The 20752-nt window shown below is 41.4% G+C and overlaps 1 protein-coding gene across 5 annotated transcripts in view; it reads right to left on the bottom strand.

Moving 5' to 3' along the window:
* Positions 1 to 18665, bottom strand: part of FAT1 (FAT atypical cadherin 1) — a 105831-nt gene extending 87166 nt beyond the window's left edge. For 2 of the 5 annotated variants that reach the window (XM_039700024.1, XM_039700026.1), the window contains exons 1-2: positions 18194 to 18665; positions 6934 to 10222 (exon numbers count right to left, since the gene is read on the bottom strand). In XM_039700024.1, the coding sequence (XP_039555958.1) occupies positions 6934 to 10201 (3268 nt within the window). In that variant the 5' untranslated portion in view covers positions 10202 to 10222; positions 18194 to 18665. Of the gene's footprint in view, positions 1 to 6933; positions 10223 to 16342; positions 16489 to 18193 lie in introns of those variants that run through there. The other 3 variants (XR_005626592.1, XM_039700023.1, XM_039700025.1) reach the window with 3 other exon arrangements.
* Positions 18666 to 20752: the final 2087 nt, after the last annotated feature.

Consider the following 20752-nt stretch of genomic DNA (forward strand, 5'->3'; position numbering starts at 1 on the left):
GAGACTGTCATTCAAATCTCCAGAATACATTTGAATTAGGTTTTCTCTTAACTGCAAACTGAAGTGCTGATGCAACATCTCATTCAAACAATTAACCTCCCAAATTAACATTTATAAGCTTAAGAATTTAACTCTAACTTGGAGTTTACAGAACCTAGTTATCATTCTGGGGTTTTGGTTCTTTTTTTTTTGGCTGTTTTGCACACTGAGGGTTGTTCAGGTTATTTTTTGTTGCTGTTTTAGGTCTGGGGTTTGGTTTCTTGGGATTTTTTTTAGTTTGGGTTGGCTTTGTGGGTTTTCTTCAAATTGCATTGGAATACTCTAAATTCTTACTCTAGGACACGTATGCCTCAGCTACTGAAGAAATTTAATTGCTACAGTACGTGGGCAAATCATTAACTTCAGTACAATGTAATGCAGCTGTACAGATGCAGCGTAGGATGAAAAAATGTGCCCAAAAAGCTAATTAGATACCTGGAAGATTAGTCTGTGCTCTGAGCTTTATTCATGACTGTACCTGAGCTAACTAGGGTAAAACTTTATTGTGCAAAAAGCTGAAGCCACTTAGTATTTTGCAGGAATAGAAACCCTGCTAATCCTTCTCTCTCTTCAAACATAGTGGAAGAACTACTGTGCTTTGCAGCAATAAAATGCTATCTGAAGACATTCTATGAGGGTCTTCTTCTTAGTTACTTCTCACTTTTAACTGGTCAAAATACTCACACATAAGGAATTTTAGCTGCAAAACCTATGTGCCAGTGAGACTTCATCTGTGGACAAAAGCCAAGCAGAAGTGCCATTGTCACAATGTTTGTAAACAAACTTAGTCTATGATCTGAAGATACTCTAAGAATTAGTCAACCATATTAAACCCATCTAGAATATTCTTTCCCTAGTATCAACATCACTTGATCAATTACAATTTTTAATTTAATGTTTCATTGCTTTCTTACAATAAGATTTGCTCAACATATTTTTCTGTTCATAGCTTTCAGTGACTACAATCTGACAGATCTTCAAAGACTCAGAATAAGCACTAAGCCAACATATAACATGGAATTTGTATAGTAGAAGAACGGAAATTATTAAGAACTTCTTGATGTCGTTTTTTTCCTTTTTTTTCTCTTTTTTTAATTTAAACTGAAACTAAGCTTTTGCACATCCTGATGTTTATATTCATGATTTATACAATAAGAGTAACAAAGTACACAGAAGGAGCAACTTCAAGATGAAGCATTCAATGAGCGAATGTGAAGAAAGTCCTGTATTTGTAAGGTTGCTTAATGACAATTAACTTAAAACCAAATCATACAAATCTCAGTTTACATTACAAATGTCTCCCCTATCTCCAAGTATTTTATGATTGTGTCTTAACAACAAACAGACAATATTCCCAAGCATTTGAACTCACGTACTGTTAAACTGCTTTTGGTTTATGCCAACTACCATTTTTCAAAGAGCAGGGGGCACAGTTAGGAGTGATAGGAGTGAACTGCAGGATTAGGATTCCCAATACATGATCTGGGAACAGTCACCCTTCCTAAAGGTACAAGAGTTGCTGGTATAGATGCAGGCCAGTTGGTTCCTGCTCCAGAAAACGGAGCCAGTTTAACAGCTATCCACTCGGTGCTTATGTGTTCTGCTCCACTGATCATAGCATGTAAACTCTGCTAATGCCAGTCTTTGAAAAGCTCAAAAGCCAAAGACCACCAAAGAAGTGGAACCTGAAGCTATCCCTTATGTACAAATGTTAATGATATCCTGTATTTAACTTAGTGGATCTACACAAACACTACAAAGCAATGTTAACATACTTATTACATGTTAGCCATGCTCTGTTCCTTTTGTGAATATAATTCAGTACTTTGCTTTACACAGTTAAAATCCTATTCATTCTACTTAATGAATGTCTTCCCAGCTGGAAATAGTTCTGGTAATATTAGAAATAGCATCCTATAGCCATTAAGCTTTATTGACACTATTTTATGCACATAGAGATAATGCAATAAAATTAATTTTCTTCCATATACCCCTGCTATTCTTTTTACTTGTTCCTTTAATATTCTTTACCAAAACAATTCATTTTTCCTTATCACAGTAGCAAAGCTACACTTGAAAGTTATAGGGTTCCAAAGGAAGACTACACAAGAAAAATAAGTACCTGAATTTTATAAACCATGTGACTCAAAAACTCCGCAAATACTAACAAACCAGAAACTGAGAAACTATTAGAAGAAAGTATCATCTATGTGTCCTGCCTTTGCTACTGGAGACAGCATCTCAGGCGACAGATCTTTGTTTTAAAAAACCACAGTCATGCATCTTTTTAAGTCAGCAAATTAGTTTAATCACCTTAAACTTTGCCCATATTGTTAAAGCAGAATTACTGTTATTCTGTAACACTTACGGCCTAATAACTCAAAACCAGGTTAATGAGAGAGCAGTAAGATTCCTGGTAACAAATAACTACACACTGTAAACACAAGTAATAAGGTTATCATGTATGAGATTCAGACTGTCACATCATCCTTCACAGTATTCTGGAACTTGGTTACATACTGAAATATCCTCAACTGCAGAAGTTTAGAAAACACCTGCTAGTAGCCATTCAAGTTGAACTAGTTGCTAAGTTTCTGATAATCAGTTCATAAAATTCACTGTGGCTTGAAATCTTACTGTGCAGGGCCTACATGCAACACCCATCTGCATATATAAGGATTGTAAATGCAACCACTCAACCGGTTAGTTATAACAGACAGCATGAAATTAGTTACTTAATAAACCTTCCTTCACTTCTGAACATCAGTTTCCAGGATGGGTTCCCATTTTCCCTAAACATTTCAATAAGAAGGCTAAATGGCATCTACACTTCCAGAGTCTGCTGGCTTCCTTAGCTATCTAAATTCTGAGCACTAGAAAGAAAAGAAAAACCATAAGAAAACAACCTTGAAACAAGATAAGAACAGCACTCAATAATAAGCTAGAAGTCCTGATATCTCAAGGAAAAGAGCAATCTGCTTGGAAAAATTCTTTGGAGAAGGCCAGATAACAGGAAGAACTACTATGAGCTCTTCTCAACACCATTTTTACAAACTAGAGCTTCCATCTCTCAGTTAACCTTAGAGGAGTGCAAATACCCAATGGAAATGTTCCATCCTTGTATTTGAAAACCAAAAACCAAAAAGTAAACAGGAAGACATTCTTCTTTTTCCCTCCTTGCCCACTGGAATAAAAACTGGGACAAGGAAGTTTCAGTATTGCCTTGGTCCCACAGAGCTTCTGCTTTAGGTTCTGCTCCAGCAATTACTTCTGTAATTCTTTAGAGTTTTTCTCAATCGAAGTAGCAGCATGGTATTGACATAATTTATCTCACTTTTACTGTTCTGTGCTAATGGGATTTAGATGGTGCATGGGTTTTTCTCGTGGCACACTGAGATCTGCATCAACACAATGCCTTCTGTTATTAATACACACCAATGTGCTCAACTCCTTGTCAAATTCTTTGAGAAAATATTTTACTGCTGCTTTAGCAGGCAATTTATATAGCCAATTGATCATCTCAATTTACAACATTCAGTTCCACTCACAAATAAAAAGCTATCTCAAATTCCAAGTTTTCCTGAACACGTACCTAAAGGATAAACAAATTGCTTTGTTACATAAATTCACAGTGCCAAAATCTCATTTTAACATTTTTCCTCTCACACGATACCTCGAAGTCTTCATTTATCATGCAATTTAAATTTTATTTCTGTACAATAACAGGCACAATGCACTGTTGTACTTCTAAATCATACACTGAGCGACGACCTCTGATCTCTCCGTTACCCCTTGGCTTCCAGTTAACAGTTTATGAGCTGAAGATAGCATGAGGCTGAACCTCAAAGTAATCTCATTAGTATAATTTATTTTCTTTAGTCATACTTTCAATCTCTATAACTTCCTGAGGAAATGGGTTTCATGACTTTATTATACTTCACGTGAAAAAGACTTCCTTTTAGCTTAGGAAAGGAAGAATACTTTAAAACCTGTTAACTGTGTGTGCCCTACTTTTTACATTACACAAAATAGACAGTGATATAGGTGCTACAGAAACTATTGCAATTTTCTAGACTTTTATAATCTTGTTCTCCTCCTTTTTCCGACCACTGTTGCCTTTTCAGGCTTAAGAATACTAAGAAAGCTAAAATATGACTGACTACCAAATTCACCCCTAACATATATTTTTTCTGTGTCTACTTGAAAAGCATCAGAGCAGTCAGGGAACTAAGTAATCAAAGCAGCTCCTGAGTTTGGAAATATTGGTGTTTACTGTTCCCTGTCAAGACACTCACTGCTAATGGTTTGGACACAGCTGCAGAAAACAGAACCTATGAAAGCCACTGACTGAAAATAAAGTTAAGTCTTGGAAAACAGAACTCAAGACACTGTGGCAAAGATATATTAAAGTCCCTAGTGAAAATATCAGAATTACAGGTACAAATATCAGACGCTAAAACTATTTCCTACCTTTTGAACTGTAAAATTAAAACAAACTTAACATAGGAAAGACAACCTAAAAGTCAACAAAAATCAATGCATAGAACTAGCTATTCAATGCTTCTATCATCATCTAGCCTACCTGCATATATGATTGTTGTTCTTAATTTCTTATAAGCAAGGGATAAAAGAGCTCCCCTGAACCACAGAATAGTTCAATGTTGACTTGAAATAAGTTCTATAATCTGATTTATCTGTCTCTGAACTGACAATGTAGTATGATGCTCTTCAAAGACAGCAGGATGAGACATGTAGCTCATGGTTAAAGTCAGAAGAGCCTTTCAGCAAGCTGAAAAAGTTAGCAAGTTGCTTGACAAATTTGTCTTTCACAAATTCTTCAGTGAGCTTTGTTGGCTGATAATCAGTCTGCTCCCTGTATCAAGACCAGTCCATTTTGAAAAATATGACAAATATTCAGACACTGCAGTATAAAGAGTGCCTTCAGGAACAATTCTGATGGCTTTTTACCAAAATAAAATGTCATCCAAAACTTAAGCTACATTGTCAAGTTTGTACATACTCAATGTCCTTTCCTTTAGATCACCGTTTGGTGGAAAAAACGCATCAAGCAACCTGAAATAAACACTGTCTTCCCCACACCAGTGTCACAACTGGAATTTGTTCAATAAGATTAAAATCTAGCAACCCCTCTCTACCACCACCCATTCCCACCAAATCCCTCTACTTTCATCCCCAAAGAACTGCAAACACTAGATACCAGATATGAATACAGACAATGCCTCTCCCATGACTTGAAAATACAGAGCTACTGTTCTGGACAAGACTATTGAATAGAAGCTGGCTTTGCCCCAAGCTCTGCTAACTTTGTAAACTCAGCTGATAAAAAGCAACTTACTTAAACTCACACCAATTCGTTAGTCAAGTAAAGTAGCTTTGTGCCAAAAAAAAAGTAGAAAGGCAACACATGCAGACAACTAATTCTGCTATGGTAGTACCATCACAAAAACACACATACCTGTCCACATACCCATAAACAGGTTCATTTTCACTTACTGTTTTCTATCACACATATAATTCATTGCCAAACTCAGACTCATTCTACAGGACAACTAGAGACACCTCTAAAATACCACAACACACAGCGAACTTTAATATACTTATGTCAAAAGAAATGCATAATGATACCCAAATACTCTGCACACATACCAAATGGCCAAAAGTGAAATTACAAGGTCCTAGAAAGAAAGTATCCAATTCTCCACTTTTAGAAAGTCTGTTTCACTACCTTAACTATGTGCTTTGTTAAAAGCAAAGCTAAGGGAAGCATTGTTACAGTTCAACCTGTAGAGCTGGTTCTTTAGCCACAAACCACATAATTTAATAACACTTTCTAGAAAAGAAAAATAGTGAGGAACAGTTTGTTCACCCAAACCCTACAGAGTAAAGTGGCTTCATGAGTCTCTATTACCCACATTCACAATTGTGGGAAGCACAGAGAACACAATGAATGACTACTGGATGAATCAGACATAATTCCCACCTTTTATTCTCAGTTACAAGCTTTTTTTCTTTAACACATCGATCACATATGTCATTATTTACCTATAAGTAACCTGTAGACAAATATTGCACCAGATTCCTCCTCAATTTATTTCAAGATGCTTAGATGACTGCAAAATATCAATGTTCTCTCTTTATCAAAGACATAAATGAATAGATAGCTACATAGACATCCAACCAAAATGTTAAAAGTCAGCACTAGAATTTTACTTGAAATAAAATTGTTTCTTCTGAACACATGACACTGGAGAAAATCTCACACTGCTGATCAATGTATGCATTATGTGTGCAATAAGCCAACAGTTCAGTCTGCTTGATTCATATGAGGTTTTTCTAAGGTTGCATCAATGCTTTCTTCAGCAGAAGCCTTCCAACGAAGATGGCACTGCTTATTGAATTCTAGATGGGCACCTGTAAACTCTGGAAGTAAGTAGCTAAACCAGCACTATGGCAATATCACACCCATGCATACATCCAGTAAAAGGAGCAAAAGATAATGTCATTTAAGACTGAAAAGTATGACAGTCCCACTGTCCACAAGACAGAGAGTATATGAGTATATGTGCTCAGAAGAGGCAGACCTTTATTTTATATCAAGAGTATTCTTACTTTTTCTGGGTGGTATAGATTTTAAGACTTAAGTATGGCTTTAGGCTGGATGGAAGTGGGAGTATTAGAGACAAATTACTTATCAAATGTATAAAAATAATTTCACTTAAGTAGCAGACACAACTATACACATTGCTGGTGACATCTTTTGGTCCTAACAAAATACTTATGTACTTAAATACTAACTGTGACAATGCTGCTTCTCTTCTCTCTTTCCTGGCATTTGATTTTGTTTAATGTATAAGTAACAGAAAACCACCTTACCTTTTTCTTCATCTATTCGAAAAACTCCTATACCCGATCCATCTCGGATGGAATATCTGATCTCCCCATCTCGTCCTGCATCTTCATCATAAGCAGACACTGTCATTACTGAGGAGCCAACAGGAGCATCTTCTTTTATGAAGCCTTTATCTGCAAATATGGAGAACCGTGGGGGGTGCAAGTTTTCATTCACATCAACTATCTCAACCTCAACGTAACACGTCGAGGACAACGAAACGGGTTTTCCTTTGTCCTTGGCCCGCACGGTCAAGTTATAAAATTGTTTCTTTTCATAATCCAGTCTTTGTACAACACGTATTGCTCCACTTATTTTGTCAACATCAAAGGTGCCGTCTCCACTGTCCAAAAGACTGTACCGTACTTGACTTGACTGGCCTAAATCAGGATCGTAGGCTTCTAGCCATGTAATAATAGTCCCCTCAGGAAGATCTTCTCGAATTTTCACATGGTAATTTGAAGGAATAAACTTGGGAGGATTGTCATTAACATCTTCTACAGTCACTTTCAGAATAACTGTTGAAAATAATTGAGGTTCTTCAGTAGGTTGGTCCCTAGCCTCAATTTTCAACAAATAAATGTGCTGTTCCTCCCGATCCAGGACCCCTACAACTTTCACAACTCCTGTCACAGAATCAATAGTAAACTTGTCTGTATCTGTAAGAAGAGAGTATTTCACTTCTCCATTAGCCCCCAAATCTTTATCAGTAGCTCCAACTTGAATTATTTCACTGTTGGGCTCTTTGTTTTCACTTACTTCAACAAAATAGCTGTCTTGGAGGAACTCTGGTGGGTTGTCATTAGCATCCAAAATTTTTATATCTAAAAGGGTCCAAGCAGACTTCTGTGGTATTCCAAGATCATAGACAGTAATATTGAGGGTATATTTATCTTTTAGTTCTCGGTCAAGGGGAGATAGAATTTTCAGCACTCCTCCTTCCATATCAACAATGAAACTACTGTCCTCATTACCTCCAGAAATAACATACACTAGCTTTCCATTGAAGCCAGTATCAAGATCAGCAGCATGCACAGATATTATGCTAGAGCCCACAGGTTGGTCTTCTTTTATCTCAATGCTACTGGGGAGAGTACTTCTAAACTGAGGTGCATGCAGATTCACAGAGTGAGTATCAAAGAAAGCATCTTCAACTTCTCCACGATTGTGCAACTTATTTGCTTGTAAGAGTTTCTCTGCGAGCATTTTGGCAACACCAGTTTCTTCACACTGCAAGTTGACTGGTTTGCGACTACTAACTACAGTTATGTTGATATACAATGGTTTTGCAAAGTTCTCTCCATCTGTAGCTGTAATTTTCAAACTGTAAAAAGACATTTTAGCACCTAGGCCATCTATTAGTGACTGTTTGAGAGAAAGTACTCCAGAATTTGGGTTTAGGCTAAATAAATCCAGTTCATTTCCAGATTCAATATGGTATCTCACCAACTGAAGCTCATCAGCATCAATAGCAGATACAGTTGTTATTTGTTCTCCAACACCAAGGTCCCTGGGGATTATTCCCTCACAATTTATTTTCTCAAACAGAGGTATATTGTCATTCAAGTTATTTAAAGTAATAGTAACAGGAACTTCAACTTCTCGGCGATATGGTATACCCCAATCAGAGGCTCGAATCCTTAAATTGTAAACCCTTGGCATCAATTCATAATCCAAGTCTTCTGAGGTACTAATAATCCCACTGAAATGGTTAATCACAAATGGCAAAGGATTTAGGTTTGCAATACTATAGGTCACATAACCATTTTCCCCTTCATCAGGGTCCCTTGCACTTACTCTCATGACACTTGTACCTATTGGCACATTTTCATCAAAGGAGGCCTTATAGGACGTCTGAGTAAATTCAGGAGGATTGCTATTCATGCCTAGTACCTTAATTAATACTTTTGCAGAAGCTCTTCTGTCACTTGTCGCAACTTCAAGTTCAAAATGGGATGTATATTGTGCTTTTATGGGTTCTAACGTGGTAATAAGACCAGTATGGGTGTTTAAATTGAATTTTACTTTTCCTGGTGTGTTTTTAAATACATATTTTAAATGTGGGTAACTAGGCACAGCTTTCACCATTATCACAGGTGTGTTTGGAGGAGCAAATTCACTTATTTCAGCTCTATATATCTCTTTTTCAAATCTGACAGGACCAGACTTAAATTGTGGTGATGTCACATGAACAACTTTTACAGAAGAAAATTGTGGGGGATTCCCTTTGTCTTTAGCTTGAAGGGTAAGGTTGTATCCAAAAGGGTGACTCTCCCAGTCAATGGCACCAATGGCTTTTATTCTGTATTCTTTGCCGCCCGGAACAGACCTCACTGTTTTGAACTGTTGAAGCGCATCTCCTGCAACAATATTTAATGATGCTATTTCCCCATTCGCACCCTGGTCATTGTCCTCTACAGTTACAATTGCATACGTTGGATCTGTGTCTGATTCTGATGGAGTCAATGGAACAGCTGCAATGATAGGGGCATGTTCATTTGCCTGCTCTACATGAACTGTTAGTTTCGCCATACTGCTTATGCCACTGCTACCATACAGCTTCAGCCCACGGTCCACTGCAAGAATTTCCATCTCGTAACGCTTAGTATCTGAGTAGTCAAGTCTACCAGTCAGAACTACCACTCCACTAGTTGGATGTATAGCAAACACATCTGTTCTTTCTTTAAAGCTGTAGTAGAACTCTCCATTTGTTCCTATATCTGCATCTGTCGCGCTGACTCTTGCAATGCTGGTTCTTATTGCTGTGTTTTCAGGCAAAGAAACACTGTAAGATGTTGGAGAAAACAAAGGCCGCAAGTCATTTGTATCCAGTACCTGTATCCTGACTCTTGTGCGCGTTTCAGCATTTGTATTTTTTTCAACTGCTTTAACAGTCAGCATGTAATGGTCCTTCACCTCTCTGTTAAGGATAGCTGTGTTTCCTCCCTTGGTCCGTATTCTCAAAAAGCAAAAGTTTCCAAGAACATACTCTTCAGCTTTGAACAAGTTCTCACTGTCACCAGAAATAATTTTGTATCTTATGTCCCACAGTGGATTTGTAATGTAAATGCCCATTTTCACTGGATGCCCAACGTAAGTCTTGGCTGCAGAATTCTCATATACAGTGGCATTATACTGTATTTCTGTAAATTGCATTGATGGAGCATGATGTGGCCTTTGATTTCCTTCACAGTTTCCAAAATGCTGCACCAGCAGCATCAGCAGCAACAGCATAGTCAAGTATCTTCCCATGGCAGCAATTACAAAGAAACCCTGAAACAAGAGAGAGATGCAGTAAGGCCTATGATTGTTCAAATGTTTATCAAATAAACATTCATGCTTAGTTCAGAATTCATACTTCAAATAAAACTGTAGGTTGCACATTTAGATACCATTTTCTTGAAGAAATGTCAAAATTATTTGCAGTAATAGAAACACAGATGAATTAAAAACTCCTACAAAATGCCAAGAATCCATTACATCAAAAGTCTAGGAATTATTAATACAACTTGAGAGGAACACAGAGTTAAGTTCAAATGAACATTCTCATAAAGCAACATACTAGAAGAAATATATCAATGCTGTCTGCTATTAGCAAACAAACTAGGTCAGAACTGATCTGGAGTAGTGAACATTCACTCCAGTTCTCTGCGTCATACACAACAATGATTAGTAGAAAATTCTCCCCCCTCATTTAATTTAGATTGTAAAATGACTGATGTCCAACTATGTGGAAGTAAATTGCAAGAGTTGGGTTGATATTACCATCAGTTCTTTACAGTATCCAATGTGTCAAGAATTCTATTCTATCTATTTACAGTATCCAATGTGCCAATAGCATTCTTACAGTATCCAATACCTGCTCCAAGAATTATAAATATTATAATTAGAACAGAGAATAACTCTGTAATGTAATCCCTCCAACTCTGACTACCCTTGTAAGAGTAGTGCTTATCATTAAAAAAACCCCAAACCCCAACAAAAAAAAAAACAACAAAAAACAAACCACCAAAAACCCAAAACAAACACCAAAAAAAACCAAAACAACCAAGCACCACTAAGGTGCAAAGCCCATAAAGAATAAGACATATTCCTTTATTCCCCTCTCAGAACAGATCAGAAACAAATAAGTATCAAGAGCTATAAGAACAAGAATCTACCGAAATTACTGGAGGAACATTTCAGTTGGGTTTCTCCAACACACTCTAGAAATGACAGAGAAAGAGCCTGGAACAGCAAGACACATAACGTAAAGGCACACCTTCACTGGATTTGCCCTTTGAAGTTGGTATAACATTTTTGCTACCTAAATCCAGGCAAGATTGCAGCAGGAAGAAAGGCAGAAACCTCAGGAACAAGACATCTGGGACCACCTCCTTCATCTGGGCTTACAGCAACCATCTTTACTCCTCCAAGTCCCACAGTACAACAAATCAAAGCCTCGGAAGGCTCCCTCAACAAGCCCAAGCTTTCAGCAAGATCCTGGGGGCAAAATTTCTTTCCAGCAAGTAGAAAGCAATCTAACATTTTTTTTATTACTTTGATTAAGTAGTACACATTAATTTATTTCTCCTTTCTCTATGCTTAAATTTTTCCCCTTACCTCTCCTTCTGAGTTTTCTTCCCTGGCCAATCTGCTATACAAATCAAACTAATTATTCACTATGTCATTCTTTTATTGTTCCTGACCTTTTTCTCCCCACATTTTAGCTCTAGTTTGCCCTCATCCTATTCTTTGGATGTCAATCTCTAAGTGCCTATCTTCACATTTGTTCTGTTCACCTTCTCTAAAATAATATCACAAGTTGTCTCCTTTCTCTATTCATGCTTTCTCTTACAGTAATTTTTTCTCTTCCCTACCTCCTACCTGCTTAGGTAGATATGTCAAAGATCACACTGGCTGACATTCCAGGGACTGACTCTGCCCACTAGCAAACAACAGAGCAAATTAATCTGCTTGTGTCAACAGTTCACTTCAAAACCTCAGAAGGAATTCACTCACAGATATTACTAAGTCAATGATTTTGACAGGAATTTAAGACTCAGACTCGCACAAAGCATAGGAAGTATTGCAGAGTAATGAAAAGGAATATCCTTTTGGAAGGAGGAAAAAAAAGTGTGTCTGTCTTCCAAATCTAGGCATTAAGTTGCACAATTAAAACTATAAACATAGCAAACAAAAAGTGAATAAGCAAATAATAAAAAGCATTAAAGCTCTTTGAAGTTAGTCACTAGCTGGAACCAATACTTACAAGGTCTTAACACTGAATGAAGAAAAGGTTGGGAGGGCAAAAGAGTGAGGTTGGAACAGTCACCATTTCAATGGCTTAACAATATTTTTCTCCCCCCGTCTGCTTTCCTTCCCAGGCTATGATATGTCCTGGGAATACAGAAGCACTTGGGTCTCCAGGGCTTTATGTCCAGCTTACTGCCAAGTTAACAAATATTTGCTTAAAACAAACAAACAAAAAACCCTAAACAAACAAAACAAACTCTTATACACAACCAAATCTTTGCAACAAATAACTGATATCACTAATTCCAAAACTCTGAAAATTTTAAAATGCCACCTGGCCTAAAAAGCAGTGTTAAGAACATTGCTTAAAACATCATTTTTAAGCAATCAACAAACCCAGCTTTTCCTCCATCTTCCTGGAATTTTGGAAGCCACCTATTACCAATGATGTATTACTCAATTATCAAATTTTATGTGGATCTGATCAGATGCTTCCCTGTTTTCTCCCTCAGTTACACTAGGATTTTTTTTTTTTAATTTACACTGAAGTCTGAAACCCTGCTTTACTTCTGATGCTATAGCACCTAACTCAATGCCTATGCTTATGTTTGGCAACAGGCTATTTGAAGAGGTGGATTTATAATGTAAAACATTGTATCTGTTTCTATCTTTTATCCTTTGCTTCTCACATCTCAGGAACATTAGACCAGACATGTACCACACTAAGATGCATTAAGATATCCAAACTTCTTATTAATATTCAAAGTTTAACACATGTGTAGGTTTTATTATTACTGCAAATAGTTCTCTGTCATAATACCTTGAGCACTTTCTGCTGCTGTTCTGTAGCAACTTCAAGTCTGCTCAGAACCAGCAGCAGGCAGCCCATCACAAACAATAACACCACCACCAGTAAGAGAATCTACTCCCCAGCAGTATCCCCTACGACTTGCTGAGTTACAAACAAGAATGTAAAAGTATCTCTCAAGTGAACAGTTAACTACGTCAGATAAAAACAAGTTAGCAATTTCTTTTACACAACACTATTTCCATCTTGTCATAATTTACACAGCTACTAGAAACTAAAAAACATTGACTTGGATTATCCAAAAATCAATACAGTATATTCTTGGAAAATATCTAAAGTATTAAGCAGCTCCAGTTATAGAGACTATTAACTACTAAGAGAAACTATGAAAGCATTAAGATAAAGTGATAATGTGTTAGATATAAACTCAGATGGCTCATTACAGCGTGCCAAAATGACTGAATTTCAGAAACATTTTAGCCAAAGGCTACACTTTGAACTCCTAAATTTTTATTATCTTTGGAATATGACCAGTTTAGGATTTTCTGTATCCATGTTCAATACACAAGGCAACAGTTTGCTTAAAAAAACATCATAGCCCTAAACTCATAAGTGCACACCGTATTATTCTGAAAAGCTACTTTCAAACAAACTTTGATTTCCTATCTGGAAGTTATTATTCAGTTAATTTTTATTTATATGCATATACAGGTCATTTTTTTTAATATGCAAATTCAGCACTGGGATATGTAAGACAATTTTACTAATTAGTTAGAACATTATCAAAACTATTGACGCATTAAAACATTAATGTAATTTGTACACAGAAAAAATATTAATGCAACTTAGAAATATGAACTATCTTCACACTAAAGGTCTAAGCATAATTTTGAAGCAAGCAGAGCTCAAATTGATAACTTACAAATTAAGATGACTGTATAAAGATATCAGTCACAAGAAAGACTGTTTCTCTTAGCAGGAAGTTTACAGTATTTAGGTTTCAAAGTTTATAGTTTGAGATTTTAAAGTTTAAGCATAAAATACAAAACTTAGTAAAGCGTAATTTCAATGCCAAGCAAGCAAAAAAAAAGACCAAGCCAAGCTTATCTTGCTTACCATAGAACCAACTCACCATAAAGATACATAACACAACTATAGGGAGGATACACTGAGATATTTATTCCCCCACCAACTGAAGTCACAAGTAGAAAAACTACCTAAATCAGGCAATACACCCAAGTTAGCCTTAGTGTCATTGCTATTCTTTTTCTACATGCAAGCTCTGCCAGTTAAGCCCAGAATGACCTACCTACCAAGCAAAACATTAACTATGTTTATTTACCATAAAGGTCAGTTTTGATCAGCACACCCAACTGATGCTGTCTGACAGAAATGCACTGTGAAACTAAACAGTCATGACAGGACTTCTAGCGTAGCAGTCTATGAGAGATCCTTCGACTTCGCAAGCTGCACTAATTGTAGTTACACCTACCCTTTCAATCGTTTAAAAGCAATTATTCATGTAGTCTGATGGAAAAAACAAATACCAGGTTTAGCTGTTTCAACATACATAACTTTCCAATCAAACACATTAACAGTGTCAATTGCTTTTCAGAGGGGGAAGGTGTCTGTTTTGGTATTCAGAAAATTAACACATGATGAGAGTGTATGGCGGTGTTACTTTAGTAAAGCTGGCGAGTTATTTAAAAAATGTACATTGTCGCAGAGATTAACATAATAGTTCCAACTTGTGACTAAAGTCCAGTAATTTTATGTTTGTATTTCCCACATCATGAGTTAATCTCATGAGATACTTTGATTTATGTCTTCGAGATACTAATTGTTAAAAGGAAAATGCAGCAGTACATTCCAGCAGCAGGCAAAGATTCTGAAACCAGAATGAAACAAAGATTCACATGGAGAATTCCAACTGTTTATCTGTAGGCAGTTACTTATTGGTGTATCTAATATGAACTCATCAGCTGTTCAAGGAACAGCAGACCTCCAATCTCTGAGAATACCAGTTTGACTGGTATTGACCGACCAGTTTGAAATTTACCATGGCACCCTAAAATTTGTGCTAACACAAATAGTTCTACTGATTTTGAATTCAGTTTTAAACTTTAAGAAAAAAAAAAAAAGGAAATCTTCGAGAGTTTAAAGCCATTTTACACTTGTTTACTTGAGCTAATACTAAGTTAACTTAGCCATACAAAGTTCTTTAGCATGCTTAATTAAAAAAAACAGACGATCCTTCTTCTGGGAGGACTACTAAGGCACACCTTTCAATCTCCTGAGATTTTAGGATTTCACAGTGAATAAAACAAAAACTTTTAAAATAGTTTACAGCATGCAAGTAATTTACTCATTAAACAGCTGAATTACTTCCACACGGTTAGAAAAGCAAATAGGAAATACACATCTATTATCCAACGTTCTTTTCTTTTACAGAGAGACAACAAAGAATACAGGTAGTATTTCCCATGCCACTCCCTAGGAACAGCTTGTATGCAAGTATTTAAACCGCAGGAAAACCTGCTGCTAGAAGGCAGCATTTCTTTAACTTATTAACGCTTTTTCCGAAAAAAAAAAAGAAAAAAAAAGTTTTCAACAGGCTGAAACTAACAGCGGTAAAACACGGCGTCACTTACTGACGAGAGAGATTAAAAAGTGCATCTTTCAAACATAACTTTGTTCTGCTTCAACTGCCCTAAAGAAGAATAAAAGAAGCAGCAGAAGCGACTGCTGAGTGCAGCCGGGCTCTTCCGGGGAGCCGCTGCCAAACGTCGGGTCCCGGCGGGCACTGCCCTTCACCTTTCCGAGCAATCCGGCGGGGAACGCAACGAGGGACGCGGTGTGGAAGTGCGAACAAAGGAAGAAATTCATCCTAAGGTACTTCTCACCCGCCGCGAGCCGCCCCTGCCGGCTCACCCGGGAATGAAGTTTGCAATGGCCCATCAGACGCACTCAGACACCTTGCCTCAGGGAAAGGCACCACCGCCAGCTCTTTTCCTCTGCCCAACTCCGGCGGAACCTGCCTGCTAAAGTCCTGCTGGCTCTCCGGAGAGCGCAGCCTCGGCTACAGCCCGGCCGGCCGCCGCCAGCCGCGGGGGAACGGGGCGCCAGGGCCGCGATGCGCGGCGGGGAGCAGGGCAGGGGGCCGGCGCCGCCCGCAGCGCGTCCCACCGCGGCCCGCAGCACGAGGCGGCCGCTCGCCCAGCGCCCCCGAGCAGCCTCGCCGCCGTCCCGGCCTCGCCTGGGAGCCTCAACTTCCCAAGGGGTCCGCGCCGCCCACCGCCCTCCCCCACCGCCAAAACTTCTCCCAACTTTCCGGCCGGCCCAGCGCTCACCTCTCTGCGGCTCGCTGCCTGCGGGGCGAGGGCGCGGGCCGGGGCCAGCCCCGCACGGTGCCTGCCGCGCCGCTCCCCCTTTCTTCCCCGGCCACCAGCGCGCCTCGCCGGTGCCTCTCCGCCCCCTGCGGGCCGCGGCGCCCCCCGCCGCCGGATTCCTCCGCGGCGCTGGACGGCCGCCCCTCCGGAACTCGTTTCTGCGGCGCTGGGCTGGGGCGGCGGCAGCCCTCGCACCCCTGCCCGGCCCCGCCGTGGAAGGACGAAACGCGGAACAGAGCAGCGGGGGAAGGGCGAACCACAACCACGAGCTGTTCCTCCCGGTGGCTCGAGGTTGGGAGAACGCCTCACCTCCGCCGCGTTCGCCCCGCTCCTGCACGACGGGAGCGGCAGGGAATCGAGTGCCCGTCCAGGGACGGGGGAGACTTCGCGTACGGCGAAGTTTTCCCCCAGAAAGGCTACTCAGAAACTTCGGAAAGCTGCTGCCGGGGGTGTCTCACAGGGATGGCAAGGGAGACCGTCAGAGCCCGGGGGAACACGCGGTCCTCTGCTGTCCGAGGAATAGCGGGTGGCCGGGACGAGTCCCGCGGTGTCCGCCCGCACCGCTGGTACCCAGGAGCGCCCAGCGGCGACCGCAGCGCCTCGGCGACCGCTGCCCTTCCCACAGGCAGCCGGGCTGCCGCCCCCGGACCGCGCCGGCGGGCTCGGGCTCTCGCCTCCCCACCTCGGCCGGGCTGGGCTGGGCTGGGCTGGGCAGGGCGAGCCGCCGCTTGACGGCCGGGCGGAGCAGGGAGGTCTCATCAGAGGCCAAAAGCGACTGGCGTCTGCCGCGGTTCCCCGGCACCGCTGTAAGGAACGGCGCCCTGCTCCGGCGTCGGGAAAAGCATCGGCAGTGAGAGGGAGTGCGCAGCCGGGTATACAGCCGGGGGAGCGCAGCGGCGACCACCCTGCGGCCCGCGGAGAGGGTATGGGCTACCAGTCCGTACCGTCAAGTGGAAAAGTGCCCTGCCGGATTAATGCTGAAGGGATATCTGGCAGTCTGTCAGCCCTCCGTTAAAGATTAAGACTCTGAAACAGTCCTTGAATGATTCCCCGCTCATGAATAAGTGAGCCCACTTAATAACTGTCAAATGTTTGCCTGGGGAATCCTCTCCCAGCGGACTCACGACGAAGCCGGGTTGCAGGCAGGAGCCGCCAGCGGGGGCGCATTTACCACGCATTAGCCCCGTCACGTCTTTTATTAGCCACATAAATAAATACAGCCAGCGGCGGAGAGAGCCCCTCTCCAAGCACAGCCTCACGCTCCCAGGGCTGCAGGTCAAACGGAACCAACCCGGTGAGAAAGCGCTGGCTCTCAGGGTCACCAACCCGCAGCCGGGCGGCTCCGCCCCGTAGCGCCCGCGCCCCCTCCCCGGGGCCGGCCCTGCAGCCCCGGACCCCGGCCCCGGGCGGCCGGGCAGGGGGCGCCGCGCCACAGCGCACGGGCGGCGGGCACTGCCGCCAGCCCCGGCTGCCGGCCCCGGCTCCTCCGGAGGGAGCACAACCGAGCCGGGAGCGACGAGCCCGGCTCCGGGTCGGGAAACTTGAGCCTCGCTGTCCCCGTGAAGGAGGCGGTAAAGGTTGGGTGCCTTCCGCTCCAAGGTACACGTAGCTTTGCATAGAGTCGGTGTGCGGGTATATACACGCGTATTGATATATACATAAACATACACACTCTACACAGTTAAAAACCACGGGTTGACTCGAAGACCGTACTGTTTTCAGTAATGCAACAAATCAGAGCACTAGAACTCTCAAGGGAATCATCCCTCTCAGCACCCCGCTGATAATAAATTCATTAAACAAAGAACTCACCAGACCAGCTGGACTCGGCACTCTTCTCACAAAGTCCTCTCCAGCTCAGTTCATGTCCGCACGCTTCCTCCTCCCGCTTTCTTTTTTGTCCTCTGGAGAAAGCACGAGCAATGCTCCGGTGCCCACACGCCTCTAGAGCGGGAACCCCGCGGTGGCCCTGGCGCTCAGCGCGGCCCCGGCGCGCAGCCAGCGCGGCGCCCGGCCCCGCCGCCACAGCGCGGCATGTCGGCTCCGACCCATCCGCTGCTTGAAACTTGAACGAGGTGGGGGGGGGAAATACACGGGGAGTGGGCGAAGAAGAAGAAAAAAAGAAAAAAAAAAAAGAAGAAGAAGAAAGGCGAGAAGGAGGGAGAGATCCAACTTTCTTAAGACATGTCCAGGCAAAGAACGGGCACAGTTGAGGAGTTACAGCAGCGGAGAGAGTGAGTGGCGACGCTGCGCCGGATCGCAGACTCCTTCCCTCCCTCTCTCCTTCCCCCTCCTTCCCCCGCCTCCCTCCCTCCCTCCTTCCCTCCCTCTCTCTCCGTCTTCTTTCGCACTCTGTCCGTCCCCCTCGGACCCTGCTCACGGCAGCACCACCCCCTCCCTGCCCTCGCCGCTGCAGTCGGCGGCGAGAGGCAGCAACGCGCAGCGAGGCCCCGCTGGCCCCGCCGCCGCAACGCCGCTCGACTCGGCGGGACGGCGCTGTCCCCGCCGCACGCCGCGGGCGCCCCGCAGCAGCGCCTGGCGGCTCCTTCTCGGCGGGACACAGCCGCGAGCTCAGCCGGGAGGCTCCAAGCGGGCTGAGCACGGGAATTTCTCACTCTCTCCCGGCCACCTTAAGTCAAGAATCCTCTCCTCTCCTCTCCTCTCCTCTCCTTCTTTTTTCTTTACCTGCCCTTTTCTTCTTTTTCCTTTCTCTTTTCTTCTAAGGAGGTGTACTTCTCAAAGCACAGCAAAAAAATTGTAAAATGGCAGCTCTTTCTCCAAAATAATGCGTTGCAAGCAATCAAGATGTATTTATTATGTGGTTCTCCCTCATCCAAAGTGAGCCCCAACCAGTTACTCTTCGACAAAGTTCAGGAGATGCTGCACTGCCTAGTGACAAGGATCAGCTGAAAGGAGCAGCCTCAGAAGGTCCTGAATGGTGTAATTTATGACATTTTGGGTAAAGGACAGAAAATGCTTTAAAAGTCTGAGAGACATGGTGTAACAGTAAATTTGTAAAGCACTCTGAGATTCTCACAAGGTAAAATATTCTTTTTCTAAATGATTTATCCCTAAGGACCTTAAAGTCATGGCCTTCTTCCAGAAGTCAAATTGACTTCTTAAGACATTGGATCATTATTTCCTATAAGGTACACCACTAAAATCTATCAGCCAAATAATCATGCAGGATTCTAGGATAGGAAGAGCAGATACAAACTGTAGTACATAAATATTAAGTACATTTCCAAATAGTGTATACATGCCATTTCAGTCTAGGAATGCTCACTTTGAGCAAACCTCTGGAAAGTTTAATGTCAAAATTCTCTGTCCTTATAGATCTCCACAACAGACACAGCTGACTGATTTATTTAGCATCTCATCTTCTTTCTAAAGACCCTAAATGGAATTATACTGAGTCCTTATCCAAGTGCCACTGGGCCAAATGACCTTTTCTTCTGTGAAAACTGCTTCAAAGTGAGTTGCATAAAATAAACTGCATTGAAAATAGCATTCCAGAAAAGGACTAAAAGGGAAACACTTTAGACCATTATAGCTAAGGGCTAGAAACAAATGTAAACCACACTTCTACTCCCTGCAGTTGCAAATATTTTGTAACTTTGGAGTATGAAATTTCCTACTTTTCAGATTCATTACCATATTGTGGTTGATTGCTGAGTTAAATAACAAAAGGTCAGGACCACAGATTGCTTACATTTTTGTCTAAACTTTAATTCTTAATGCCTGGAGAAGTGGTCGATTTGCAACAACCTCCTGTAAGTTGGACAGGAACATCTGTGAAAAGTATCTGGTAAAGATAACAAAAAATTAGAGGCTTCTGATTTGGATCTCCTACTAGACATGCCATGCTGACAGTAAGAACCTGAGAAGAAGAAAGGGATATGCCATCCTTCTCCACTAATGGATAATTAAGCGCTTCAAATAAAGTGATGGAGCCATGATGTCCAGGCAAGTGTATTCAAAAGTCTGCTTAATATAGATCGGTTTACTTTCTAAAACAGGTTTCTAACATCTTAAATAATATTGACAAAGGCATTTTGATACTTACTTATTGATACTTATTCCATTTTAATTTTGTGTTTTCTCTGCCCTTTAATTTTTTTTTCTTGGAAATAATGTCAATAAAAATAGTGTCAATAAGCCTGTTATAATTATCATTTACTTTCACTATAATGTGAAAGAGTATCTTTGTGATATGTTATCCCAAAGAAAATTCATATATTCTCTGATATTTTGCTAATCTGTAGGAAAGGTATTAAAGATAATACTTGAAATCACCTACTTGGGTGTGTAGGGCACCATCCACATTGCTGGAAATCTTCCAATCTTATAACCACTGTAGCAAAATATGTT

The sequence above is a fragment of the Passer montanus genome, unplaced genomic scaffold (assembly GCF_014805655.1).
Source record: "Passer montanus isolate IOZ18808 unplaced genomic scaffold, ASM1480565v1 scaffold14, whole genome shotgun sequence".
NCBI lineage: Eukaryota > Metazoa > Chordata > Aves > Passeriformes > Passeridae > Passer > Passer montanus.